The sequence below is a fragment of the Corvus cornix genome, chromosome 12 (genome assembly GCF_000738735.6).
Source record: "Corvus cornix cornix isolate S_Up_H32 chromosome 12, ASM73873v5, whole genome shotgun sequence".
NCBI lineage: Eukaryota > Metazoa > Chordata > Aves > Passeriformes > Corvidae > Corvus > Corvus cornix.
Genome location: NC_046342.1, coordinates 9,457,511 through 9,484,832, shown reverse-complemented (window position 1 = coordinate 9,484,832; position 27,322 = coordinate 9,457,511). Strand labels below are relative to the sequence as shown.

At 43.8% G+C, this 27,322-nt stretch overlaps 1 protein-coding gene and 1 long non-coding RNA gene across 7 annotated transcripts in view; one reads left to right on the top strand and one right to left on the bottom strand.

The window, feature by feature from the left end:
* MGLL (monoglyceride lipase) overlaps window positions 1-27,322 on the bottom strand; it is a 101,461-nt gene that overhangs the window by 54,393 nt on the left and 19,746 nt on the right. For 3 of the 6 annotated variants that reach the window (XM_019280380.2, XM_019280378.1, XM_019280379.1), the window contains one exon: window positions 5,727-5,865. In XM_019280380.2, coding sequence (XP_019135925.1) covers window positions 5,727-5,865 — 139 coding nt within the window. Of the gene's footprint in view, window positions 1-5,726; window positions 5,866-6,448; window positions 6,801-6,836; window positions 6,902-6,930; window positions 7,022-27,322 lie in introns of those variants that run through there. The other 3 variants (XM_010390086.4, XM_010390088.2, XM_010390085.4) reach the window with 3 other exon arrangements.
* On the top strand, window positions 7,183-12,039 carry LOC120410667. The gene is made up of 3 exons (XR_005602974.1): window positions 7,183-7,274; window positions 9,239-9,638; window positions 10,359-12,039. It is a non-coding gene; the product is annotated as an uncharacterized LOC120410667 (long non-coding RNA).

Sequence of the window (27,322 nt, the reverse complement as noted above, 5' to 3'; positions counted from 1 at the left end):
GCATCTGGAACCTTGATAAGATCACTGAGTTGTCTGCTTCAGCTATTGTGTCACTACCAGCAAATAGCTGGTTCAGAGCGGTCCCAGTTCGATGAGCTGAAGAAGGGGTCAGTGCAGGGTCTGCTCAGGATAAAAACACTTGGAGGGACCAATAGATCTCTAAATGCTGAGTGACCAACTTGGGCATCCATCAGAGTCGTGGCACAAAGCCAGTACTGATCATCACACTTGTATTCCAATTAAAAGCAAATGAACCATTTGTTTTACAGATGCCAGGTTTGCTCATCCTTCAGTCTCTGGCAGAATAATGTGCAGGAAAATTATTTTTACAACACTATCTCTAGATCATTTTTCTTCTTTTCTCCTATTTCTAGCTCTGCTTCTTATATTCACCATGCTGGACCGCATTGTTCCCAATTCCTCAGGTGGCACACAGAACCAACACTGATTTTGCTTTTTTTGCTGCTCTCAGGATCAGGATGAAATATTACTGCTTTGAGGCTCACAACAGGGAACTCCAAAAGTCACCTTGTTCCCAGACACTGATGTCACAAAGTTGAACACCTGTGCTCAGAAGCAGATCCTAACAGGGCAATGAGCAAAAGGGACAGCTTAATTACTATTGTTATTCCATTTGCAATTCACCTTTTTCCTGGGGTTCTGTGGAATAAAAGGTAGATTTGCTTGTGTTGGATGTTCCTGTGGAGACTGAAAAAAAATTATCCTACTGAAAAAGCCTGTTGGAAATATCTGCAGTGAGAACCAAAGCTGCTCCCCTGTCTGTCAGAGTCCCTCTTACATGAAGCTGGTTTGCTAATTTGCCCGTCGTCTGGAACCGCATAAGGAATCATAAAAGGATGCCCCCATTCACAGTGAATAAGACAGTCACATGGAGCAAAGATAACAGAGGCATTAAAGGAACACATACACAGCTGATGAAAAGAAGGGAGGCTTTAGAAACTCAGGCAATAGCAATACAGCAAGCAAAGCCTGGAATGTTGATTCGACAATGATCATTGTTATTTCCCTTCAAAGTGTGTGCGATGGGATCAGGAAAACAGAGGGAGCTGAATTCATCCTATGGCGAACTGTGCTGACATAAGTCACTTTGCATCCTACAGATTTGGCTTTAATTTCAAGTTGACCTCATTAGTACAAACAAAGTGTTCTTCAAGAGTGACACTGAATTAGGAACTGCTTTAAGTATTTCTAGAGACTAACACAATACACTATAATTAAAGACATTATAATCAGTGACTTGAGTTCTTTTGCTTTGACTTCACTTTGGCTTATTTATTTATTTATTCATTCATTCATTTTGGAAAGGTCTGAAAGCCAAATTCAATTTTGTCATCTGCTCATGCTGGGAGCTGTGCTGTTCTGGAAATGGTATGCACGTGCTGGTAATGAGATGCCAAAACCATCAAGCAATATTTACAATTTAAGGACCAGTTCAAATATAAAAGCAGTTTGTATTTCTGCACCACAGGCACATCTGCAAAGTCTTTGGGGAACAGAGAAATCTGTTTTCTCCTTATTGGCTTGTCCTTTCACTACTGACAAGTCAGAAGGAATGGCAGACATTCTTCAATGAGTAAAAGAAATGCAAAAAGTAAACAGAAAAGTGGGTGCTTTTTGTTTGTTTAATTTTGTATTTTTAAACACATCTCAGGTGTAGAACTGAAAGAACTCTTACGAAGGCACTGTTTACTCAGACAATTGCAACTCTGTTTACTTGAACTGTGGTCCCAATGTCTAAAGTTGAGCCAACCCATTCCAGTGTACATTACCAATGGCCCAGGAAGGCCCCTGTGACCCCCAGGCAGAGAACCACTGTGGGTCCTGACAATCCTCTAAGCACACCTGGAGACCACTCTGTGAGAGACACTCACACACCATGCTAACTAGCCAGGTAGTGATTTCTCTCTGGTGGCTGAGGAAGCTCAGATTCATGGATGTCTGGAACTCACATTTTCAAGTGCATCCTCTAGCTACAAGTGTCTGAAGTGCCCAGCTTCAAGTGACTGATCTACCAGGAGAGACTCAGGCATCACTGTCTAAAGTCAGTGGCAGCTGCAGCTATGAGCACCTTTGAAAAATTACTCTGAGTCCCTAAATCTCACAGGGTTTACTTGAGGTCAGGAAGAGGGGCTAAAAGTGCCCCAGAAGAAACTGTTTGTGCTTATCTAGGTAGTGACAAGAGTGGAGAAAGCATCCAGAAAAGGCTACGGGGATACAGACCAGAGAGGAAGAAGGTCACCTCTGAAGTTCCTCAGGCCCTTTAGGGGCCTCAAAGGAAATGTCTTGACTTCTCCTCCCAACTTTCCTTCCCCTTCCTCATCAACCTCTATTCTTAGCAGCTTTGTCTGAGAGCTGGAAAAAGAACACAGTTTCTTAATTCCTCACCTCCTGTTACCTCATATTTTGACTCCGAGTGCTCAGGGTGGTGGCAGTGGTTTAAGCCTTGAATGGAGCTGTTGTTTATGTTTACACAATGACTGCTTTCCCATTAAAGTAGGGTTTCTTTGGCTACTGGGACATGCAATAGGCATGAGATCAGTCCTGTTTGGTTCAAATGATTTAATTCCTCCAAACAACATTGCATAGCCCTGAAAATGCCATGCCTTGCCCAGATCTTAAGCACTGCACTCAGCAGTGAGCACTTGGTGCCAAAGAGTTACCCGTTTTCACACTCCACAAATCCCACTGTTGGCACAAAACATGAAAACGACACCAGGACATACTGCTTTTTCTTCCCTGCTGCATTCAAAAAGACCACTTAATTACACTTTAACATGGAACTGGCTCAACAAGTTGGGCAGCTTGCAGGGCTGCTGGCCGGGGAAGCTGCACCTGCACTGCTGCCAGCAGGCAGCAAGAGAAGACGAAACCCAGGCCCCAGCTCTGCTGTTGGGAGTGACTTCCCATCCGAAAAACAAGTGGAAAACACTGTCTTTCTTATTCCTTAGTCCCATTACTCCTTACTCCATCTACCCCATCTAATCATGATGACATCTGAGTGCCTTTGTGTGTCAGCTTCCTGTGAAGTAATCACCTAAATCCCCCTCTGAAACAAAGCAGACCCTGCTGAGGAACTCACAATAGGTGCCTTTCACTGGCAGGACAACCTTGGCCTCAGTGGCACTTACAACAAAGCTTCCATATGTGCACCAGTATGGGCTGATCAGTCAGATCAACACCACACCGGATCAGAGCCTGGGTATTTGTGAGCATGAAGCAAAAAAGCCTCACAAAATTCCCCCATCTTTCTGAAAAAATAGTTGTTGCTGGTTTTTTTAAAATATGCTATAACACATTAATCTGTCACAGCCCTTTATCCACGTTTATGAGTCTGTTCAAGGAGATAAAAGAAAAGCACCAGCTCCAAGGGGTGATGTCTGTCAGTCGTCCCCACTTTCAGAGACTGCCTGGCCATTGTCTGCTCTTCAACCCCGGGCTAGGGCTACTTTCTAATTTTTCCTTTGGCAGACATCCTGGGTTTTCCCCCTCCCTGGGGGAGGGATCAAGGGCAATAAGTTCTATTCTAATAGAAGACAAGTCAACGATAACCTTTGGGCATCTGCAGTGAAGAGGTATTTCTATAGCTCTAGCTGGGATTAGGCACATAATGGATCAATGAAAGATCCCACCGTTTGATGGTTATAGCATCATTCATTAGTGTTAAGATTTGAACCTGAATCAACAATTGAGTTAGAAGATTGAAAGAATTGCTTTCAGTATCTGAAATAAATTGTAACAGGCCTGTGGAAGTCCCCTGAGGTGTCTCTCTTTCTCTCCCTATACATATATATAGAGATCAGTTTTGCTGAACGTTTAAAATTAGATTAAAGTTGCTGAGCTTCTACATAGGAAGAAGCAAAAGCAGAGGTTCTTATGAAAAGTGAAAGGGGGTAAAATAATGTATTTTTGGTTTGCCTATTAAAGCACTTCAAGAGCATTCTTGACTGCAGGATCAAGGCGGTGACTTGTTATTCAGTCACTTACCATCTCTCTCATACGCAACAATTCATGAAGAGCTAATAATAAACAATACGCCCCCTCCTTACACACAAACACGCAAACACACACACTCAGGAGCTCCTTGTAAATGAGCAACACTGATCCCATCCACTTTTCTTGTCACAAAACTAGGTCAAGTTCACTCTTAATTAACTGCTTAGTGCACAGACCACTAAAAAAAATTAACTACCCAGAGGACTTAGACACCAGGATTACAGTGTCAGCTCCTTACCATTTCTGGAACAAAGACCCATCCACCCACTACTAATTTGGTAAGAAATTAAACATGATAAAAAAGCAGTTCCACAACTGGGTGATGAATGTTATGGGTAGTTAATGATTAATTACCATTAAAATACAAAACAGCCTGGTTTCACTGCAGAACCTTGGTTTCATAGCATTATTTTTCTGTAAAGGCAATCTTCACGTTGGTGCAAAGACTATGTAATGCAACAGTGCCAAAAACTTTCTTCCTTGTTTCTAAAAGGCAGCGAGTAGAAGCAACTATAAAATACTCTGTAGACCAGGAGATCTTGAACCAGACCTGTGTCCTACAGTCCAACCAGTGCAGTGGAGCTATGGTGGGGTGGCTGCACTGTCCTCCCCTCTGGGGATGGTGTATTTTGGTGCTTGCCCACCCTCTGTATTACCTGACTGCTAACCCAGCCCTATGTTATTCCCATTGTCCTTTAGTTTTGTAGGCATAAACCCCAAGGCCAGCTAACTTTGACCCATGTCCCTCTCTCACAGCAGTTACAGGTTGGTTTGGGCAGAGGATGATGTCTAACCTGTTGGATCATCAGGATATAGTTTAACTGCCTACAACAGATTGAACAAATTTTTCCTGTGTCTGTTTTCTAGCTGTGTAAAATCAACACAGCTCTTCCTGTTGGCTTGCAGAAGAAGAAAACAATTAAACAATATCTAGATTTTTATGAAGTAGGTACCTACATAACTAGTGGCAGCACAAATACCTGCCAAGCCAGCAGATACTGGAAGAAGAAAGATCATAACTATGGGAGCAACAGCAGATCATAATCAGCACAGAAAGCTATTACAGTGAAGAGATTATTTAAATTATAAAAAAAAACATTAGAAAAATTTCTCTACCTGATTCTTTGTGTGTGTTTATTATACAGGTCAGTTTTGAAATTGCAATTGCCAGTGAGAAAGCTCCCTGAATCATTTACTAAGTATGAATAATTTAAAACCAATCAAAAAGCAATGCAGTCAAACATTGTCCCTGTTGCCCTGAGATTTCAGCTACTACTGTTGAAACTGAACTCAGGTGCTGATGTTAAGTTTGTTGACACTGAGAAAATCAGGAAGAGTGAACACCCCAAAGCTTGTATCCCTTTCCACCCTGACTGCCAGTGCTATTAGTTTGGGGATAGTTGTTTATTGCTGATAGGCAGCAGCCACCTGCCAGAGCCACTTGGTAGAATATTGAACTGCCAACCAAGCCAGCTGTGCAAGGAATGACAGTAACTCTGTTTTATAGCTGCAAGGCTGACTCGAGCAAGTAAAGGTTCGAGGAATGCAATCTTTACAGTAGGGGTTCTCTCAGCTGAGAGAAAGCTCTCTTAGATGCTCTGTAAAGCTCCATGTACACAGCCCTGTAATGCCAGTCAAGCTATAAATAATAATTACATTAACATAGTGGTATTTACTCATAGTAAAAAGGACATTTGCTTCAAAGTGCTCACCTGGGAGATGCTGCTGGCTTCCAATACCTGCAGAAGAGATACTGCCCATCAGCATTGATGATATGGGGCAGATCTTTGTATGGGATGTTTTGAGGACTCCGCTTTGGTGAACTTTCCTCTGGCATTCTGGAAGAATGACCTGCAAGGTGTTAGAAGAAAGAAGACATATTTTAAAACAGGTGAAGACAAGATAAAAGCTGATGGGCTTGGCCACCACAAACACTCAAGAAAGTCATTCACTAAGGCAAGCACCACTGATGGGAGGCTGCTTCCAAAATCCCAGCCAAAGAGCCCCCAAAAATCATTGCTTTAAAACAGAAATGTAGCAAATTTTTTTGTTCAGAAAAGGCTCAGATTTGGGGGTAGAGCATTGCGGGTGGGGAGAGGAAGAAGAAGGGAAGATCAATCCACCATCAGTACTTCATTTACGGCTTTCTATCCCACAGTTCTCCCATCTGTGTTTATTTTGCATCATTTTGTGAAACGGATCATAAAAAGAATATTTTAACTGCAATCAAGTGCAGATTGTGCAGCAGTCGCTACAGATATGAAAAGACAGCTGCATAAAAGATTCATCTCTGGCTGAACATCTCCAAAGAACAGTGGAGGGTACACAGCAGAGGTATCTGCCGCCGTGTCATCATTAAGATCTTCTCTGACATCTCGACAGGAAGGTGGCGGCGGTGGGGAGCGAAACATTTCCAGGAGAATTTGCCACAAACCTGTTTTCATCCTGTGCAAGGGTTTGCATTCTAGTGAGGAGCCGGCATCGCAAGTCAAACGCAAGCAGATGAGGCTTTTTGCATCTCGCTGCGGAGCCGCGTTCACACCCCGGCAGCCCCACGGTCCCCGGCGGGCGCCCGGCGGGTCCCTCCCGGCGCTGCGCGGGGATCGCCCCGGCTCCTCTCCCCGGCTCGCTCGCTCTTTGAGGAAAGTCGCTTGGGTAATTCACCACTTCTCGTTCATCACTTTTTTTTCCCCCTTCTCAAACAAATTGCGTGTGTGGGCTGAAGTGGCGGTGGTGGGAGGGGAGGCTGGGAAGGGTGGGGGAGAGGGAGGGCTGGCGGGTGGGAAAGCTGCAGTCCACTTTCCAGAAGCTGCTGTACGTACATCAAAGGCACCTTGAACACATGCAGCTGGAGCAGCTCACAAAGTTCCTGCCGCGGCAGGTTGTTTGCAACTTTACTTCCTTCCTGCCACTTACAGTTCGGAGGCCGCGGAGACGGGGGGAGGCGAGGGAGGGGGAGCCCTTTTCTCAAAGCGATCCCCGCTGCGAAGCCATCTCTCGTGTAAGCGCAACTTCCCCAGCCCCGCGCTGCCAGGCGGGGAGCGGGAGGGAGGGGACGAGGAGGAGGAGGAGGAGAAGGAGGAGGGAGGATCCAAGCACCGACGCGATGCCAGGTCGCCAGCCCCGCGCACGCATCCTCCTGCCGCGCCCGGGCGCGGCTGCCCCGCGGCCGCCCGCGGAGCCGAAGCGCGGTGGCTCCACCGCACGGTGCGCACCGGCTGCTCCCGGAGAGGAGGGAGGCAGCGGCGGAAGGGCAGAGGGTGGGTGGTGGGATGGATGGACAGATGCATGGATGGATGCATGGACGAATGCATGGATGGGTGGAGGGGCGGGCGGTGCTGCCGCCCCCTCGTCTGGGCTGGGCTGGGCGGGGAGCGGGGGAGCCCCGCGGTGCCCCCGGGCCGCGGGGAGGGCGGAGGCACGGCCGCCCCCTCCCCCGGTGCCCGCCGCGGTGGCTCCGCACCGGCTCCGCCGCCGCTCCGCTGGGCTCCCGCGGCCGCCGCGGCGGGGGAGCGACCGCAGCGCTCCGGCAGGCACCGGGATCTGGCCATAGGAGCGGCCGCCCCGCCGCTGCGGCTGGGGGACAGCAGAGACACCCGGGGGCGGGGGCGGCTGCTCCAGCAGAATTTCAGAGAGGGGACATCGTGGGGCCGTGCTGCTTCCCGGGCATCCCGGTCCGAACCGCTCCTTGGGATCCCAACACCAAACTTCGCTGTTTGCGTTTAATGTGCATCTCCTCAGGCTTTGAAGCCTCACTGGAGAGATCGTTCAGACACTAGCTGGGAGAAGTGCCCAAGCTTTGCACCCTTCTTCAGGGCGAAGGCCATTTATAAACACAGCATGTGATTTATACTCACATAAATCACTGTATCACTATAGATTATATGCAATACATGTGGGGCAACTCTGTAATGTGAGATCTATTTGGTGGTGTATGATACTTGCTTATAAAAATTGTCACAGCAAAGTTCCCTGAAGCCAAAATAGCTTCCCAGCCTTAAGGCATCCCAGTACAGAATTTTGTCATTTAATACTGGTAAGTGCTTAGCATTTATTGAGCACAGATTCATGCCTTTTACATTTCATCAGCTCCTTTCATTTTTACATGCTTACATAGGCTTAGAGATCTCAAGCCTTTCTTAGAAAAGGCAGCTATTAACCTTATTTTTAAAGTGAGTCAACATTCTCATCAAGTGCAAATCTGTGAACAAAGGCTGAAGAAAGGAAAGAAATATGTGCTAACAACAATAACAATAAATGCAAACTCTCAGAGATGAGCCATATAAAAATAAAAAGGAAATCAAAACCAGATTTTATTTGATTCATCTTTCAGTGTCATTTATATTAAATGCTGGGGGGGGGGGGTTAGTTACAAATGGCAAAAGCAAAATTACATGTTCCTGTAACTGCTGTTGTTTGGAAAAAAATAAACAAAACCAACATTTATGGTTGTTTATAATGAGTGAGATTTAGGTCAGATGGGTCTTAAGCAGAGCCCTGGGAGCTGTACCTGGAGCTGCACCATTTGCTAGGCCAGTTACTATCTAAGCATGAATGGGTGGAATTAAAGAGCTATCACAAGCCAGCTCCAGAATTGGTAGAAGCAAGGACATATATGATTATTTAAATGATACAGATCAGATAATAACTGGATTAAGAAGAAAAGAAAGAAGGAAAGAAACCTCTTCCCCTGCTCAAGGTTTATCTGCCAGGAACACTTACTGCTTCTCTACAGCCATCCATGAAATCTGATGCCAGGAACAGGCTCCTCTCCTGCTGTGGTGCTGGGAATATCAGAGTTCCCAAGGCCACAGAGGGGTGGAGGGAGTGGAGGAAAAAATTTCTTTTAAAACTTCTGGATAAAAATAGCATCTCAAGGAAAACGACCTTTGTTGGGACACAAGGGTGAGACCCTGACTTTGAGAGCCTGCCCTGGTCAGTCCAGATATATGATTCCCTTGGTACCCTGTTAACCTCAGTGTAGCTAAAACTGGAGACAGCATAACTGTGGTCCAGCCTGCCCTCTCTGCAGGTCCACATCCTCACCACAGCTTTGGAATGAAGAATCAACCAACACCTCCTTCCCTTCTTGCCAGCTTCCCTGAGACCCCAGGAATTTGAGGCCATTTCTTCCCATAGGTAGCACACACTTTCCCATCTCAATGTTAACAACATAAAAACAAATGAGGAGCAACTGCTGACTTGTTACCTTATTATTTTGCAGAGTTTAAGCTGTGAATGAAAAGCCACCTGAGAAAACTGGATTGGGTCTGGGGAATTTATGTACGTGATACTCAGACTGTATACCAGGCTTCAGCAGAGCAATTACTGCGCCCTGGCTCCCTGTGAGAAATCAAAGGAATGCCTGAGCATACAGTATTTATGAGACTGTAACATCTTCTCTTGTCTTGGTGGAGTGAAATACGTTTCAGAAATAGAGTTTAAGCTAAATCAACTTCTAATAAAAAACAAATTCACTCTTGGTAAATCTTTACACTAACTCAGCAATTACTCAGTCCTTGTAGGAACGGATGTTTGGTTAAGCCCTGCTTAATTTAAGTGTCTCCATTGACCTCCAAGGTACACACAGAAGTACAGAGAAAAGGGATACACCTTCAGATGAGGTGAATTTTAGGAAAAGGATCAATTGCTGGAATGACAGAGTAAATACATGTAATGAAACTTGTTATCAGAGCAAGGGGGAGGGGAGGGGGAGGGGAGGGGAGGGAGGGGAGGGAAGGGGAGGGGAGGAGGGAAGGGAAGGGAAGGGAAGGGAAGGGAAGGGAAGGAAGGAAGGGAAGGGAAGGGAGGGAAGGGAAGGGAAGGGGAAGGAAGGGAGGAAGGGAAGGGAAGGGAAGGGAAGGGAAGAAGGGAAGGGAAGGGAAGGAGGAAGGAGGAAAGGGAAGGGAAGGGAAGGGAAGGGAAGGAAGGAAGAAGGGAAGGGAAGGGAAGGGAAGGGAAGGGAAGGGAAGGGAAGGGAAGGGAAGGGAAGGATGATGGGAAGGGAAGGATGATGGGAAGGGAAGGATGATGGGAAGAAGGATGATGGGAAGGATGATGGGAAGGGAAGGGAAGGATGATGGGAGAGAGCACAGCAGGCTGCTGTGTAGCTCTGATAGTACGGTAAGGGAGCAACACAGGATTTCTTTGCAGTTAGGCTTTTGTTCCCAAAATGAATTTTTAATGGATCCCATCCTGTTGGCATGCAAAGATAAATAGACTGTGTGAGATCCTTCTGCTCTTGTTGATGACACCATGTTCCTAAATTTTAAAGCAGTGTTTTTGTTTGAGAAGTAGATTTGATAGGCTGTGGGTGCTAAACCATTTGGGATTCTGCTCACCAGGACCACAAAGTGAACTTTTGCTGACAAGAAGGAGGAAAAAAATATCAGAGGAGGAGGACAGAATAATAAAATGTATAAGGAATATGTGGTTATGGAAGAATCTGCTGCAAAACCAGAAAAATGCTGGAAGTTACAGTAGTCAGGGAGCAGCTGGAGAGAGCAACAGACAGCACAAGCAAGAGAACATGTGGGAAATGATGGGAAATGAAGCATGAAGAGGAAGAATTGAAATCAAGTGCAAAGCAAAGAAGCCAATTCCACTAAAGCTGTCAGTTTAGAGTAATTAATTTGGATTTGCCCTTCTCTTTGGCTGGGTTTTTTTTATTATTAATCCCTAGACAGAGTCCAGTCATTCACCTTTACTTATTTCTGTAATCTGCCTTTGCTTGCCTGTTGGTATTCCTGAATAAGACATGTATGGGGATGAGGCAGAAGCGGGGGCTGGGATGAACTGTTTTCATTTTCCTCCTATTTTAATGTCATGCAGCCAAAAAAGAAGCTTGGTGTCAGGCAAACCAGATTGAGGAAGCAAATGCTAGAGGAAGATATTGTATTGATCAGGTTAATCTTCACAATGTCAGGAGAAATTATAGGTAGCTCAATATTGTTCTGCAAAATTCTACAGCCATATGGACCTCCTCACAAATTAGTGTGAAATGGAGAAAGGTTGAAGGGTAAGCGCAGGGAATACTCACAGAAATTTTTTGCAGGCTTCCACTGATTTGTTGCCCCTCAGTAATCTCACCTTCCCCAGTCAGGAGGAATAATATTTTTAAAGATACAAGTGGCTTAATACCCCTAGATGTAAACTACAGTCAGATAATAAAGTAATTTTACCATGTAAATGAAAATAATCAGTGTTTAAAACAGTCCTAAGTTTTTGTAGGTAATAAAAATTTGCAAATCATGCTGTCATGAGAAGTCACAAATCTGTGACTTGCAAACAGTTACTGTATGAGTGGATTGATTAGTATCTTGCCCATGCTCCTTACCTAACAGGGCAAAAAACACACACTTAAAAATACAGTAATTGAATATCGGTTTCAGCCTTTTAAACTGATGTATAGAAGATGACCTATCCTACATAGATGCTAATTTGAGAACTGGTTGTTTTTAACTACAGAAGCAATACACATTTTGTTGGGTGGTACATTTGGTTTTTGTTTGGGTTTTTTTTATTAAAAACCCCACCAAGATTATTAATACCAGATTCTGAGACATTCTTAGTATGAAAAAGAAGGCATCCTCCAAAGGCAGGAAATTCAAAATGAGAGTGGAAATTCTGCCCTAGAGCTTTTTTCCATAGGAGGAAGGTTGATGGAGTTATTCTAGCAGCCTTTTTGCTCAAGAATAGCTCTGCTTTGGGAATAAATAGGTTTTTATAGAGGTCTGGAAGTGCACAGGCTCAGCAGTGGTGTTTCAGCTCAGTTCTGCGGGTGGCCAGCACTAGAGGGCACAGCCTCAGCTCTGCTGAATGAGGGCTGCATGTGGGCATTGCAGCCCCTACCAAAAACCCCTCAGCTGGGTTGGTTTGGGTTGTTTTTATTCATTGTCCCCTTTATTTAGAGGTTTTCTTTAGACATTTGTCCCATTTTATCTTTGCAGTTTCTAAATAAAAGTTTCCTGTACTGGTATATAATTAGTCCAGTTTTCCCTCTGGATTTATTCACATCACTAGAATGAACTTCAGTGGTTTATATCCTAGACGAGCATTTTGCTGCAGCACTTGAAGGGAAATCCTGCCCTTGTCAATGTGAGCACAGACAGCTTAAAGAGTTTTTTTAAAAAATGGCATTTCCTTGCAAGTGGCCATAGTAATGCTCATAAAATGTTGGTCACGTTGGTAAAAACAGGGTTTTGGGGGAAGAAAACGTAATCAAAAGGAAGGACCTGAAGGAAAAGGTCCAAACCTTTGAATTTTAATATGCATAAAAACCAGAATAAGATGACCTATAAATATTGACTAGCAGGAATTATGGTCTCAATTTTGAGGAGTACCTGACCATTTCTCTTCTCATTTCTATTCCTGAGGCTGACTGCATAATCGGCTCTACAAACCCAGCATTATTGCACCGGGACTAAATCCTACAGCCAGAAGCTGCCACTACCCTGCCATGGTTAGAGTGGTGCTTTATTTTGGTAGCTGCACTGGAAGCATTGGCTGCCCCCTGCTTTTCTTGCTGCTTTGCAATTGACAAAGCATCATTTATCACGCTCTGCATTCCAATTTTTCTTTGCATGTTTTCCAGCTCATCATAACATAATTACGTTTCTGTTTCCTTCAGCCAGGGGCCGATACTTTCTTTTACTAAGACAACAGCTGCACTGCACAACCTTGATGAATCCCCATAAGGGTAAAATGAGTCTGTGGTGCTTGTTTCTGCCTTGGCAACCCGAATGTTCAAGCTCTTTTTTATGACAAATGCTGCTCTAAAATGCACCCAACCCCGATGCTCTCATAGCATTTTTCCAAATTAGGTTTTGTGTCGTAAATTAGACTTGAAATATTAAACATTCTGTGTGGCTTGTAATTTTAAAGGCTCCCTTTGTAACATATCTGTTTATGGTGTTTATAGGTTATAGACTCTGGGATGGAGTTCAGAAGGCTGTAGTTACTGATGTGAAATTTGTATTTTAAATGAAAGTGACTCTATGTGTGACAATAAGCACAATCTAAAGGTCTGGTCTATGTCCCTAAAAAGCATCTTAAGGCAGCTTTCATGGTACAGGTGAATCATTTCCTTGATCAAGGCCTCAGTTGCTCCAGCCACACTGCAACATAAATGTAATTACAGAAGCCCCATCTCTGAAGGGCATTAACTGCTAGTGATGGAAAAAGACATACAGTATCTTTATTATAAGTTGTAGAGATATTTTATTTAACTCTAACATAGTACTTTGAACCTGAGATTTTAAAGTACTTCAGAAAGGAAGAATGATTTTTGTATTTTACATGGGAGAAATCAGGGCAGAGAAAAGTAGGGCTCAATCCTGGAGGCAAGCTGAGGGCAGAATCCATTATTAATGCTCCTGATTTTGTTTACCCAATTATACCATTACTAACTCCCATCTCATCTCAAAATCTGTCCATCAGAGCACTGTGTATAGTGGAAGCAGCAACTTTTTCAGTCATTGAAGATTGCCTAGGTTTGTAAATGTATGGGACATTGTGGCCTGGACAAAACCACAGCCTGGACAATTGCATTCTTCAAGGCAACATTTTTTCTACTCATCAGGGCAGCATTTTCCCTACAATTTTGCTTTCTGTACTATTTTCCTGGTGTTATTACTTCTGACACCATCATTTGAAGATTGCTTGTATTTATATTTAAAAATTACAATATATCTGTACACAGAGACAGGAGTTTAACTGATAAGATCAGTCCTATCAGCCATATTCATGTGCTCCATGATCTAAGGATACTTTGGGATACTTAACAGTGTTTTAGTTTTGTGATGTTTGAGTTCTGTCCACCACACTGGACACAATGCAATTGCCTGGAAAGCTATTAGATGTTAGGTGTTGATGGGAGCTCTCCCTGCCCAGCCAGGGCCAGCTTCTCTCCATGGATGGTGAGTATGGTTCTGCTGTTGATAAAAAGTGGGCTGCTTGTTTTGGAATGACAATGAGCACATGACTCATGAGAGGAGCTTGCCTTGTGCTCCTTCTTCCTTATAACCCCGAGGCAAATTCTGGCATATTTCACTCATATATTTTAGCTTTTTTTTCATCTATCATCAGTTTCTGTACTCAGTCCACTCATGTTCAATATAAGATGTGCATTTTCCTTCTGATTCATGTACAGTAATTACTTCCTAACATCTGCCTAACAGATTTCATAAGAAAAGTAACTCTTCAAACATTAAGAAAAAAAAATTAATGTATGAAATCTTTGAAATCTCTATTACTGGGGTTTGTTATCCACAGCTGACTGGATACATTTCCCAACCAGGAAGCTGGTTCAGCAAAACAGCTGCATTAGTTATTTAACTGAAGGCCTGATCCTGCTCTTGCTCACACTGATGCAAAGTGGGAGTAGTACCAGAGAAAATAAAGAATATCCCTAGTGAGAAATACACGTTGCAGAAAAAATAAGCATTGTGCTATGGAACAACAAAAGAACTGTAGCAGATACTCTGCCATCCTGGTTTAGGTGTTAGGCAGGACCTTAATGTCTTGCAGAAACCTTATCCCAAATACACTGCTCATTCCTGGGAGGGCTCTTTTACTGTGTTAGCACCAGGTGACCAACAGAACTAAGGCCCAGTTGTGCTCAGTGTTGTGCCCTAATACCACGAAACCACACGTGACCTATTCTGTACTAAGCACCACACTCATTACTGTTTGCATGTGGTTCATAACTGTTCCCTCTCGGTTATTTAATCTTTACAGTTCCAATTACTTTATACCTTCTAGTGCAGAAAAACACACTCACTGATTTTCCTCCTAGGCTGAATGAATGCATGTGGTAACTGACCCAGGGGTGCACGGAAAGGAGAAGTCAAATGAGAAGCATTGAGGTGAAAAAGGGGACAAAGCATCCCAAAGTATCTCCTATACAAGATGGCAGCGCTTCTTGGACAATCTCAGGACCACAAGGGATTGTTACCAGAGCCTTTAGAGATGGATGTCTTCAATCCCCAAGGCCATCAACACCCTTCATTTGATCTCATTGTAAATTAGTAGCATGAACTGTTAATAACGTTAAAAGTTACCGTATCTGAGAGTTCATCCCTCAACCCTCATCCTGTCTCCTCCAACACAAGTTATCCATTGTATCTTGGCTACAGTCGCTGACTCTCATGTAGCAAAGGTTTCTGTGGTTTTGTTTGTGCTGTGGAGTCAGGGGCACCTGCAGCTGCTGTGGACTCATAATGTCAGTTCATATTCCTGTTGCAGACCTGTTGGAGGGGATTCCTGCACTCTTGCAGATGGGATCCTTCCAACCCACAGTACTATGCTCTGACACCAGCATGTGTTGGTTGTTTACCGTTGTTGACTTTTTCTGGTGCATTACTGAACCTCCTCTGGAGTTGCAGTAAGTTTTTAAGTGGCAACTAAGGTTTGGAGATGCTACACTTTCAGACACAAGAGGAAGGACAGCTCCTGGACAGAGATATCCACATGAAGTTCCATCATTCCTAGATCTTGGGAGGTTTTGAGGAAGAAGACAGCAGATGGGGGGCTGCAACATTCAGCACCTGAGCTGGAGAGTCTCTCTTTCCCTCCTGTGCTATGAAATGTGTATGAGATGCACCGACCAACACATGTGGCCTCAGTCCCATCCCGAGACCTCTGCCCAGCACCCCAGCACCTGCAGGGATGGGATTACAGCAGCAGCTATGCTTTGGTTTTAAACAAGGGTAAATCCCTAGCCTTAGTTTTATGGGGCTCAGTCTGAAATGAGACAGAATTGAGACCAATCCATCGCTGTCTGTCGGAGTCCAAAGCCTCCCTCTGCAGCCAGCCAGACACATTCCCCAGACTGCACCCGGCAGTGCAGCTCTCTGCTGTGGCTCATCTGCCTCCTCCTCTGCTCCCAGTTTCAAATCTCTTCAGCAATATGTTCTGTAACAATTAAGGATTTCTGGGGCAACTCCATTAAGATCAGAAAGATATCCTTCTGCTTTGAAATATGTGAGCATGAATGATTCATTCAGCACAGCACCCCTTGGCCATTCATATCTATCTGATGATCAAATATATTTTTAATTATCAATTTATCTGAGGGGATTTTTTCCACTAGACAATACCCAACTGTATTGTAAGAGCCTTTTGGATTGAGGCAGAGAATTTGGCAGCAAGATAGGGAACATTTGGGCTTTCAACACTTAGGAACATATGGAAAGAGGTTTGGAAGATTGCCACATGGGATGTAGCTTGGAAGATGCTACATTTCTTCATCCTTTTTTTTTCTGAACAGAAGTAGAAGAAATGTTACTTTTTTGAAGGATCCCAATTCCTGTTTATATGCTGCTCTAGGATAAACCACTATGGTGAGCCGCAAGGTTTGAGCAAAATCAGCTGCATGTTTATGGGCAAGTGTAAGTGGGCAAGTAAAATGGTGGTGATATTGCAGATCTTTCCATGTTTTTACCTCCTAATTCATGAGAACCCTCAGAGGTGAACTCACAAAGCTGCAGCCTGGTGACTCAGATCACAGGGTGAAGGAGGATATCTGGTGCCCAGCCTGTCAGGATGTGCCCCATTTCCTGAGGGCTGTGAGGGTAAGGCCCTGCTGGTGGTCCTTCCTCCATGCTCCTGCTGAGACCATCTGTCCCCAGTTACCTTGACACCCAGGGTTGGACAGACAGTTCAGGCTGTCTGTGTGTCTCTGGTACAGAGCTTCATCATGTGGCTTGGAGCTTCAGTGCTACTTTACAAATCCCAGTCACCTTTGGGACAGCATGGGAATGGGAGAGAGGAAACTCCTCCAGCTCAGCACTCAGGACTGGACATGTACAAACCAACATCATCTTCATACCACTTTAGGGACAAATGCCTCATACCCATGATGGGAGCAGTCTGTGTCTCTCAGAGTTACTGCCTCTGTTTATCAGAAGATCAATGCTCTTTTAAAATTATATTGTCAAAAAAAAATTTTGGTGGCTCCATTGTGTCCCAGGCTGGGGGGGAGGGGGGGGCCTGCAGCAAATGCTGAATTTATTGGAATACACAAACATGTATTTGCACAATTGGCAAGCAGGCCCTGCAGCTTAGTAAATGCTAATTAATCTCTCAGACTGGTAGGAAATCATCATTATGCCAAGTCAGCAATGAGAGACAAAGACCAAAGAGAGTGGCAGGGGCTTGTACTGAGTGACAGAGTCAGAGCAGACAGAACTGCAGTCTTCTTTGGTGTTCTGAACAATGAAGAACCCAAGTTTGGTGAGACTGCATCTGAAGAGCAGAATGGAGGCACTTGGGACTTTCCCCTCAATCCCTGTCTCCAATAGCTCAGTTCAGGGCAGGCTGCAGCTCTCCTCCCACCTGACTGCTCAGATTTCCTTTCCTTGAGAAGTAAGAGCAATGGGGAGGAGGTACCTGCCAGCTCTGCCTGCAGCAGGGAGCTGGAAACCAGCCTGACCATGCATTCACTTCTGAGAACTGGGAATCACTCTCAGACCCTGTGTTTTGGTTATAGTCTAAGTGTTTCTGGTCCACAAATTCATTGTGGCTTTTAATCTTGCATTTGCCTGTGAGAGTGTGTTTCAACACTTGCAGCCAAGTAATGACTAGACAGGGCATGTTCCTATTATTTCTTTGTTAATGGGATGCCAGGGGCCACTAAGGTATCCCTAGGTAAGGTGAAGGCTAAGAAGATGACATCCAGGAACAGGAATAGAGCATGGAGGGGTTGGTGACAAGAGCAGAGGAAAGAGAATCTCCTCCAAAGGTACTCAAAGACCTGTAGCAATAGCTTTTGCGAACTGACCACATAAGTCAGAGGAGCAAAAAGGACAGGCAAATCCCTAAATCATGTCGATGGGATTTGTTTTAGGATGAAACCTCTGCCTTTCTGAATAAAACCTGGAAAAGACTGTGTGAGTTTCAAGTATTTTTTTAGCCTTATATCCAGAGGCTGCACATTTCTGAGCCAGCTAAAATTTCATTCAGAATGTTTTAATATTTTGCTTCTTCTCACAGAGCACACACTGAGGAACATTAATTATTCCTATCTTCTGTGGCCATAATAGCCCCAAGTTCTGCTGTTCTGAGGATGCACTTCCCTGACTGAGTTTCAGATTTGGTGTCCATTTAGAAATCTTTTGACTCTAACACAGTTACATCCATAATTTTCTTAGAGAGATTAAGGAGCATTAAAACTAATGTACACACCAACCTTTCCAAAAAACCCCATCCAGTTACATGCTCCTTTGCATATCCATTCCCATCTCTACTGATCTAAAAGGAGAAAAAGGGCTCTCCTATCAGCCTGTTCCTGCTGTCTGATTAACTGGCAGCTATCACAGCTCTTCTTTTGCTCTGTTACAGCTTCATTTCCAGAGGAGAAAGCCCTGATGGATGTTGAGCCTCTGGATTGTGGCACCACTGCAAATTAAATGAGGTTTCTGTTTATACCAAAGGGCTGGCAGTACCTCCTTAATCAGGCTGTCCTTTGGAAATCAGCAGATATTTTGCCTAAAAGCACCCAGCAGTGCAGTGTAACTCAGTAATAATTGTTTATCGGGGCTCAGGAGGAAAACTGCAGAAGAAAAACTGTAGGTGCAGTTAGAAGCACTGGTGAGTGGTTGACTTTGGGGGTTTCTTTTGCCTTTTGTTTTAAGATTGCCTAACTTGATGGAGGCTGTTTCATTTAAAAGACAGAAAGACCTACAAATTAAGCAACATCTAGCTCCTAATGTGTGAAACTGCAATTTGCATACATCATGCCAGCTGCTGAGTTGGTCCTTATTACCTCTGCTGGAGTGTTAATTTAACCACAACTTTCTCATTTATTTAAATGGAAAAGCAGCGGGTGGCTGGCATGCCACATTATCTATCAGGCAACCTGGGAATCAGTTGACAGAGCCAGAAAGATTTCAATTCAGAGGGGCTGCAGGGTGCTGCCTCCCAGACCTGTGGTCACAGGCGAGCTGGAGATTGCCCTTGGTCTGCTCTAAAGGTCAACACTAACCCCAAGAAAAAGAAACCCAAATCAGTAGTGTATCTGGACTGGCATAAGAGAATAGATAATACAATTAAACTTGAAATCTCTGTATTTCTGGGGTTTTTTTCTCCCCATGTATCCGAACAGGCACTGTTTATACAGATGATAACTGAAACATCCCTACTGGTTCTGACAACAAATGGAAGAAGCACCCTTTGTAGAGCAACCATTGTAATGTGGTCCACACCCACCCTGAGGGCCGAAGGCACTCAGGCTCTCTGCCCAGCCAGGAGATGCCAAAGCTGCCCATGCAGGATGTGCTGGGAGCAGGGAGCAGCTGTGGCACGAGTGGTGCCGCTGCCATCGGCCGGTGCGTTGGCTGAGCCTGGAGGCACCTCCACACACGGCTGGTGCCACGTGGGTGAATGAACACGCCAGAACTACTCACGTGGGAAATAAAGCAAACCTGAGGTACCAGCTGGCAAACCAGAGGCTGCCTCACTCTCCAGGAAAAGAGGTTGAGGAGCCCCGAGAAACTGCTGAGATGGGAGATGGGAAGAGCAATGGCCATGCTGGGGAGGCACCCATGGGCATGGAGTGACCAAGCATGAGGGTCTCCTCTCGTGAGCCATGATGATGTGCCATCATTTAATGGTATTTTTCAGCAGAGAATGAGGTTCTGCTCTGAACCATGGCAAGAGCGACACAGGAGATGGGTTCAGCTCAGAACCTCAGTTGCAATGTTTCAGTGTCAGAAAAGAAAAACCCTGTCCTGATGCCAGCCAGTTTAACAGAGCTGATGTATGTCTCCTCTGAAGTTCAGCTAGAACTGACTGTGGCTCATGGTCCTGCTCATGGCAAACCACAGCAAAGCTTCACCCACGGACACTTTGTGTGCACCCACCCACCAGAACAGGTGTCCTGCTTTTGGGTGAAGTGAGACTGTTGTGTAGCTGTTCTCAAAGTCTGGACAGTGATGAACACACACTTGGAAACTGGTCAGAGTTTCTCCTTTAAAAAGTGCTATTTTGCCATTAAGTGAGTCACTATCAGTTGAGATTTAGAAAGGAATGTCTTTGCTCCTGCAGCACCAGAATATACTGTATGACTGGTGTCATGCAGACACTGTTCTAAAACATTAAATTCAACACATATTTCCTAAACACTGATATATTTGCATCAAATGTGCCTTTTCTGTCTCTGATGCCTACTCCTTTTCATTGTTTTAAAATACACTGTGCTAAAAGATCAGCTAAAAACTCAACATTTGTTATCACAGATACTCTTCCCTTTGGCATTAACTTAACAAAGTTCAGGAAAAACTTGTCTTCGCCCACATCTCAGCCATTCATTTTTATAATAAAAATCACCATGACAACAGATAATGATATCAGAAAGAAAGGATTATGACTTAATTGCATGAAGAAGGTGAAAACAGGCTTGGCTTGCAGCATTAAAAGCTTTTAATTCCAGCAAAAATATGGGGGGCACACACTCCATTTGTGACATCATGAAGTGCCCGGGGGTTGCCCCACTGCATGACAGGGTGTCCCAGTTAATTCAGTGAAGCACAAGAGAAATACTCGGAATTTCATGAGCAATAAAGAGAAATTTGCTTTAAAAGTGTTAGTGTTAGTGGTTTTGTGAAACAGGCTCATTATAGAAATTATCAGAAGAAATGCACCCATAAAGGAAACATGATTATTATTATGATAGAGGACTGGTTTCATCTAAATAAAATTAACTACATAAATGCTCCATTGTTAAGCAGCACCATACTATAAATTGTTCCAAGTTAGAGGAGAACAGGGCAATTTAGGGGATATATCCATTTTGGTCACAGCTGTGGCATTTCACCAGTGCACCGTTCTATCTTGGCTTCTGTGAAAGTTGTGGTATCAGATTGGGTATTTTTATTTCTAAGATAAATCTGAACTTTTAATAAGAACAGTCTGGGAGTTTAGACAATATATTTCTTTATAATCTGATCTATCGAATTCTCTGACATGAATAAACTTTAATCACTGGGATTTTTTTTCTTAGTTTTGTTCACAAATGCTATGAAATATGCTTTTAAAATGATGAACTTTAATTTTCCCTCTAAACCCAACAAACTGCTATTAGCAGTTGAACGTTTCTGCACACTTCCTCTATGGCTTTTAGAAAAACTGTGTAATAAAATCATCAGACTAAAAATGTAGGTAAGGAAATACATTTAATTTTCAATTTTCTCAGAAGCTATTACGATCAATCAACCAATTAGTATGGTGAATAAATAAATTAATGCCATTTTAAAAAGAACAGTCTGAAAACCCCTTAATGTCTTTCTCAACCAAAAGTATTGGCTCAACATTAATCTATTTTATAACCCTAAATTCTGCTTAATCTTTTTTCCATCTTTGCTTAAACATATGGAAATAAAAATAGTGTATTATGGTCCTCTCTGTTCCTCTTTAATTTTCAGAGTACAAGATGTACATCAGTGGAGCCCCACTATTCTGGTCCAATTTAGTGGATCTGTTTCTGATCTACACCAGCACAAACAAGAAGATAGCTGTAAAATATACAGATAACACTTCAATTTGGTCAGCAATCCTTTTTTTGTGTACAGCTTCAGCTCTTGGTGGTCTAACAAAAGGGCAGGAGGATTAGTTTGGGAAAATTTCTATCAGCTTTGGAGACAGTGGCCTTGGTTTTGGGAATGACTTGGATAGGGTCAGGAAGCAACAGCATCTGCTGTGATTGGGTACCCAGGCCTCAGATGCAGGTGGGTGCTCTGATGCTGGAACTGCTCCAGCCACCCAGGAACAGCTGCCACCCAGAGATGTGCCCTCTTCTGTGCAAGGTCTGTGGGGGACATGATTCCTGAAGTGGTCACCAACACCAGCTGTGGCTGCACCACCCCAGAGGAGAGCCTGCTGCTCCCTGGCACAGTGCATGGCCTGCAGCAGGGCAGGCAGCACACGGACAGGGGGAAGGAGAATGGCACCAGCGCCAGTCGGCTGCGTCCTAATGTGCCCCTGTGCCTGACATTAGAGCAGCTCCTCATCCCAGCCAGGAGCCCAGTGCAGGCTATTTATAGCCCTGGCACCTCACTGCTCGCCAGGAGCTCTGTGCTGCTGTGTCAGAGCTCTGCTTCCCTCTCCCATGCACTCTCACAGGCCCTTGCTGCTCCCAGCGTCGGAAAGGTACATTTAAATCCCATCTGCACTCGGAACAGGAAAGGGAAGGGTGTTTGGTGTTGGGACAGATGGGCAATGTGGAATCACCAGGGCCAAGCTTGCTTTGGGTTGCTGGGTGCATGGGAAACTTGTGGGCAGGGATACCTGAATGTTTGTCTTGGGGAACCCTTAAAGGTGCTGCAGAGGAGCATAAACACAGGGCCAGCTGCAAGGCAGCAGCAGGGGGAGGAGGCTTTAGGACCCACTGCTGGTGCCAAAACTGAGCTATCTCTGTTCCTTACAGCACCTGCTGTCCAATTCACAAAGGAAGTGTAAGAGATTCATTACAAAGTTAGCACAGGAACCATTGATCAACATCTAACTTGGGGTCTGTTGGCAGCTAAATGGGGTTTGTCAGCAGTGTGGAAACAGGATCAGCCCGTGGATGCAGAAATTTCAGTGCCTGACGTCTGTGCGTGGCGGGGTGATCTGAATACTCCACAAACCTGCAAACATCTGGACTTGCTTCCAGATAGGAAGCTCGGAGAAACTCTTGCTTCTTCCATCTGGGTATCTGTATGTGCCTGGGACTGATGCCTGCCATCAAAGGGATGAACATTTTCAATATGAGGGTTCAGTGGAGATAGCAGATTTAGGAGGTATTCAATGTTTGTGTCAGTGCAGGGGCCATTTTGGAGGTGGTGTTGTGTTGCTGCCATGGGTTGCTCTGAATTTTCCTTTCTGTGAATGTGGACATACCCAGATATTTGCTTGGTAGTGATTGAAATTGGAACTGAAGAAATTCAATTATAAGTTTGGATTCAAACAGTAACTACTGGAATGCTGACATCAAGTTAGAAGGGTTTACAATTTGTGCTTTATTCTAATTTCACTGCTGAGTGATGGGGTTATTAAAGTTTTTACATACTAGCATTTGCTCGCCAGAGGGGTGCACACTCCAGAATTATGTAAATATTAGCAATTAGAGTTCACACTCTTTTCTGTTGTAAAAATGCAAAGATAACCTAGTTTGCACAGTTATTAAATAATGTTTCTTTTAATTGTGATACAGTCCTGTTTACACTGTATGATAGAACTGTTCCAGAAAGTGAGCCTTTCCTATACTCACCAGTATATTTAGAGAAATGCAAAAAGAGAAACCCTTAAGGCCCTTGTCAGGCTGCTTAAAGAGCTACTGAAATGCATTTTAGAAATACATTTTCCTTCTGCTGGCATTTGTCATTGTAAAAAACTTGTGCATCCTCCTTCTGTGAATGAGCACCTTGCCATTTCAGTTGGTTTTTATATGTAAGAAAAATTATCTGCATATGTGAACTGTAAAAGAAATGGGCTCGGTATGTATATCTTTAGCTTCTATTCTCATACAATTAATGCACCTAATTGGCTCAGACTGGGATTTGTTCATAGGCATTTGTTTGTTAACAGAGCTGCATCAATTTTCTACTTAAATTGTGGGATTCTTTTGACTGACTTCACTGAGCTTTGAGCCAGAGCAAGATTAAGTCAGGTGAAGGCATATTCGAAACGATGGCCCATAGGGTCTTTCATTTCCAGCTGCTTTGATTTTTTTCATGAATCTATAACAGTTTAAAGAAAAAAAATATGCCTGGTATTTGCTGAGATAGGATCAATATTAATCCAATCCCACATCTAGGCCTCTGTCTTGGCAGTAAACGGAGCTCAAACTGTCAAATCTTTCCAGAATCATAAACTACCCAGAGGCTTTGAAAACTGATCAAAGCATCTTCAGGTCTCCAATGGTCAATCATGCTCCCAAACACAGTTTTTGAAGCTTTGCAGACTGCTTAAAAAATCTCCCTGGTAGGTACCAAGTTTCTTCCAGCCCAGAGAACATTGCTGAGTCCCATTTTATTTATATTTTAAATTAAGAACAATGAAATGAGAAGGAAAATGAGGCTTCTGCAGAAAGGCCAGGCTGTGTCTGTTGCAGTCTGAGTGGAGATGACTGCAGGCTGTGCTGGAGTGGGATGCTTGGAGCAGCAGTTATGCAGGGATGCACACAGGGGAACACAATTCTGCCACAGCTGCCTACATCTACAGGAGCAGCTTGTAGGTCAGCAGCCTGTCTTCCTGCACTGAGAGCCTCCTTTTGCACCACCTGCAGACTGTAACCAGCTAAGAAAGCTCCCACGAGCCTGCCTAGCAGCACATCCAGCAGGAACTGGCCTGTGGTGCTTGGATATAGTGAGACCTCAGAGTGCCTTGACTCGGGCTCCTCGGTATCAGATGGCATGTGAAAATAAACAAGGTGCCACAGGGATGGAGGGAAAAGAACAGTTAAAATCTCTTTCAGAAGGATTGTCAGACTTTATCTTATGTGGGCCAATGATGTCATTTGATTTGTAGTGTTTGTAGTTTCAAAACCTCAAAATTCCTCCTTCCCTGCCAGGAGTAAATCAGTTCAGATCACCTGAACTGTACCTGCTATGGGGCTAATGCTGGGAGATTGAGAGGGCTGAGCAAGGAGGGTTCTTTCTATAACTTTAATAGAAGGCGACCCCATCATCTGGCAAATCTTTTAGAACTCCCTAAGCTATTTAAGTCTGAAGTTTTACCTTTAAAAGATGCAGACCCTTCGGTTCCTACATTGCACAGTGAGCTAAAGCGGGAGCTGGGCTTTTAACTTAATTAGATGCCTTTGAAAGCCTGAAAATCCTAATTCTCTAAGTAACTGGCAACTGACTATGGAAAACATCCAGAAAGGTACCTTGGCTGCTGGTAGATACAGTGATACTTGAAACACATCCAAGCACTAAATGTATAATTGTTACAGAGAACCATCTTTTAGTGACACTTACCTGTATGCCCATATGAACATAAATTTCCTGAAAAGAATTGGTTGTTCTCCCACTTAATGTTCTGCCACAAGCCTGTATATTTTATCTGGACAGAATGGATGAAATTAATCCAAGAAATTATATCTGAGTTAAAGCAAGAAAGTAAGTGTTCCCTGAAACTGTGAGTGACCTTTTCAGCATAGATCTCCAGCCACGGACTAGAGATGCTTCCCAGCCTGACCACCAATAACTATTCTTTGAATCTGTTTTTCCAGCCAGTTGGGCACCTTACTGATGTTGATTGAGTCTGTGGACTTTATCACAATTTGTCTGCAATAATATCACGTAGGACCATATCAGTAGGCTTAAGACAAAGTATCTAATTTATCCCCTATTATCCCTGAAAAAATGAAGAAAATTAGATTGGATTGACACATTTTGTTCTTGATAAATAGGTGCTATAACTGCTTTTATCACCTTGTTACCCTCTAAATCCTTATAATTCAATCACATAATAATTTCTTCTGGCATCTTTCCAGGTGTCAGAATTAAGAGAATGATTCCCATTATCCTATAGATATAGGAACATCTATAATTCATTGGAAGCTTCCTTTATATATCTTATTATACCTTTTCCTTGTATCAAGATTAGCATTATTATTTGCCCTTTTCGAGCACTGTGAGATCTTTTGCACGGTTTAAAATCTTGATCTTAAATGCCAGCACAGCCTTCATAATTAAACCCTGAGATTATAACATTATTATCATCTGGGTGCTGATTTCTGCCTCACTGTGGCTGTCAGCCAAATGTCATAATGCATACAATTAACAGATTTGCTTCTCAGCTTACTGGTAACAAAGAAAGCACAAATAATTCATAGGCAGAGGCACTGGTTCTTTGATGTGATTGAACTCTGATCCTTTCAGCACCTGAAGGGAGGCAGGCTGAAGGCAGGGCAGCCTCATTAAGGCAAAGAAAAAGAAAAAAAGAGCAGAGGAGGAAGAGGAGGATGCAGGAGGTGCCCCCCACACTGGGTGCTGTGACCTCTGCTGGGCCAGGTCCTGCAGCTCCCACCCTCCCACCACGGCATGGAAAGAGGAGATTCCCTGGGAAAAGACAAGAAAAATCTATGTCCCAGACAAAAAATACAGACAAAATAATGTCTCTAATTACAAGGTAGCTTTTTTTCCCCTCAGAGGTTGGGGGAAATTCCTGGTGAGCTACTTCCATCTGCTTTACAGTCCCTTTGCACTGGGGCAGTTCAAAGAGGCTGCAGTGTAACTGAGAATCGAGGACAGCATTTATTTATAGTTTGATAGCCTCATAAAAGCTGGAGAGCTGAGCTCACAGCAGTGTGCTTATTTATGTTTTAAACTGCTCATGCAGCACACTACTGCCTTGCAAAGCGTATGCTGGAGCTCCTGCATACCATTATATATGGCTCTTCATAAGGTTCATGGCACAAAGGCAAAAAAGCAAACGTTAAATTAGACTAACTAAATGGTTTATATAAAAATTAAAGTAGCAGCCAGAACTGTAGGAAAATTAATAGCCCAGCTCTGAAATAAAGTAACATCCAACGAAGGTTTGCACCTGGATCCATTTTTCACAATAGAAGAAAAAAACATCCCAAAATTCTGAATAAGGCATTAACTCTGATTTTAGCTCCTGCTGACATTATAAAGGATTTGAACCTTGCACTGAAAGTTTTATAATGACAACCCAGCCTATGACACAATCTCAGAGCCATGTCTTGCTGCAAATTATATTTGTATCACACTTATCCTCTCTTTTAATATCAATGTACCATCTTTTTCTCTCTGTAACCCAGAGGGAAAGCAAAGCAGCACCATTTCATTATTACCCTTTAACAATCTTTCCAGTAATATAAAGGAGAATATTAATATCCTTCCAATGACCTCTCCTAAACACTGCTAAAAGCCACGAGGGAAGTGACAAGTTTGCATCTAAAGCACAGGGATGAATTTCTGAAGTTAATGAAAGGATTTCACCCCTGGGTTTTAATCCTGTTTTCTTTTTAACCTTTTAGCTTCAGTTTCCTTAGCTACAGAATGCAGAAAGTAGACTCACATACAAGTCAACAGCACGATTTTGTTGAGTACAGTTCAGTCAGGAGCTGGCTGTGCTGTCAAAGCACAGAGATAAAGAAGGTGTGTTCTGACAAGGAAAAGTGAATATTGTCCTCTTGGAAGTCTGAGGTGACCACACTCTTCTACAGCTCTGCCCGGGGAAGCAGCGATGCTCTGCAGAGCTTAATGAGGTGGGTGAAGACAGGTTGGAGGAGTGCAGTGATCCTGCCTGGAAGGTGCAGACTCTTGGCACAGGATGAGGTGATGGCTGGGCATGGAGC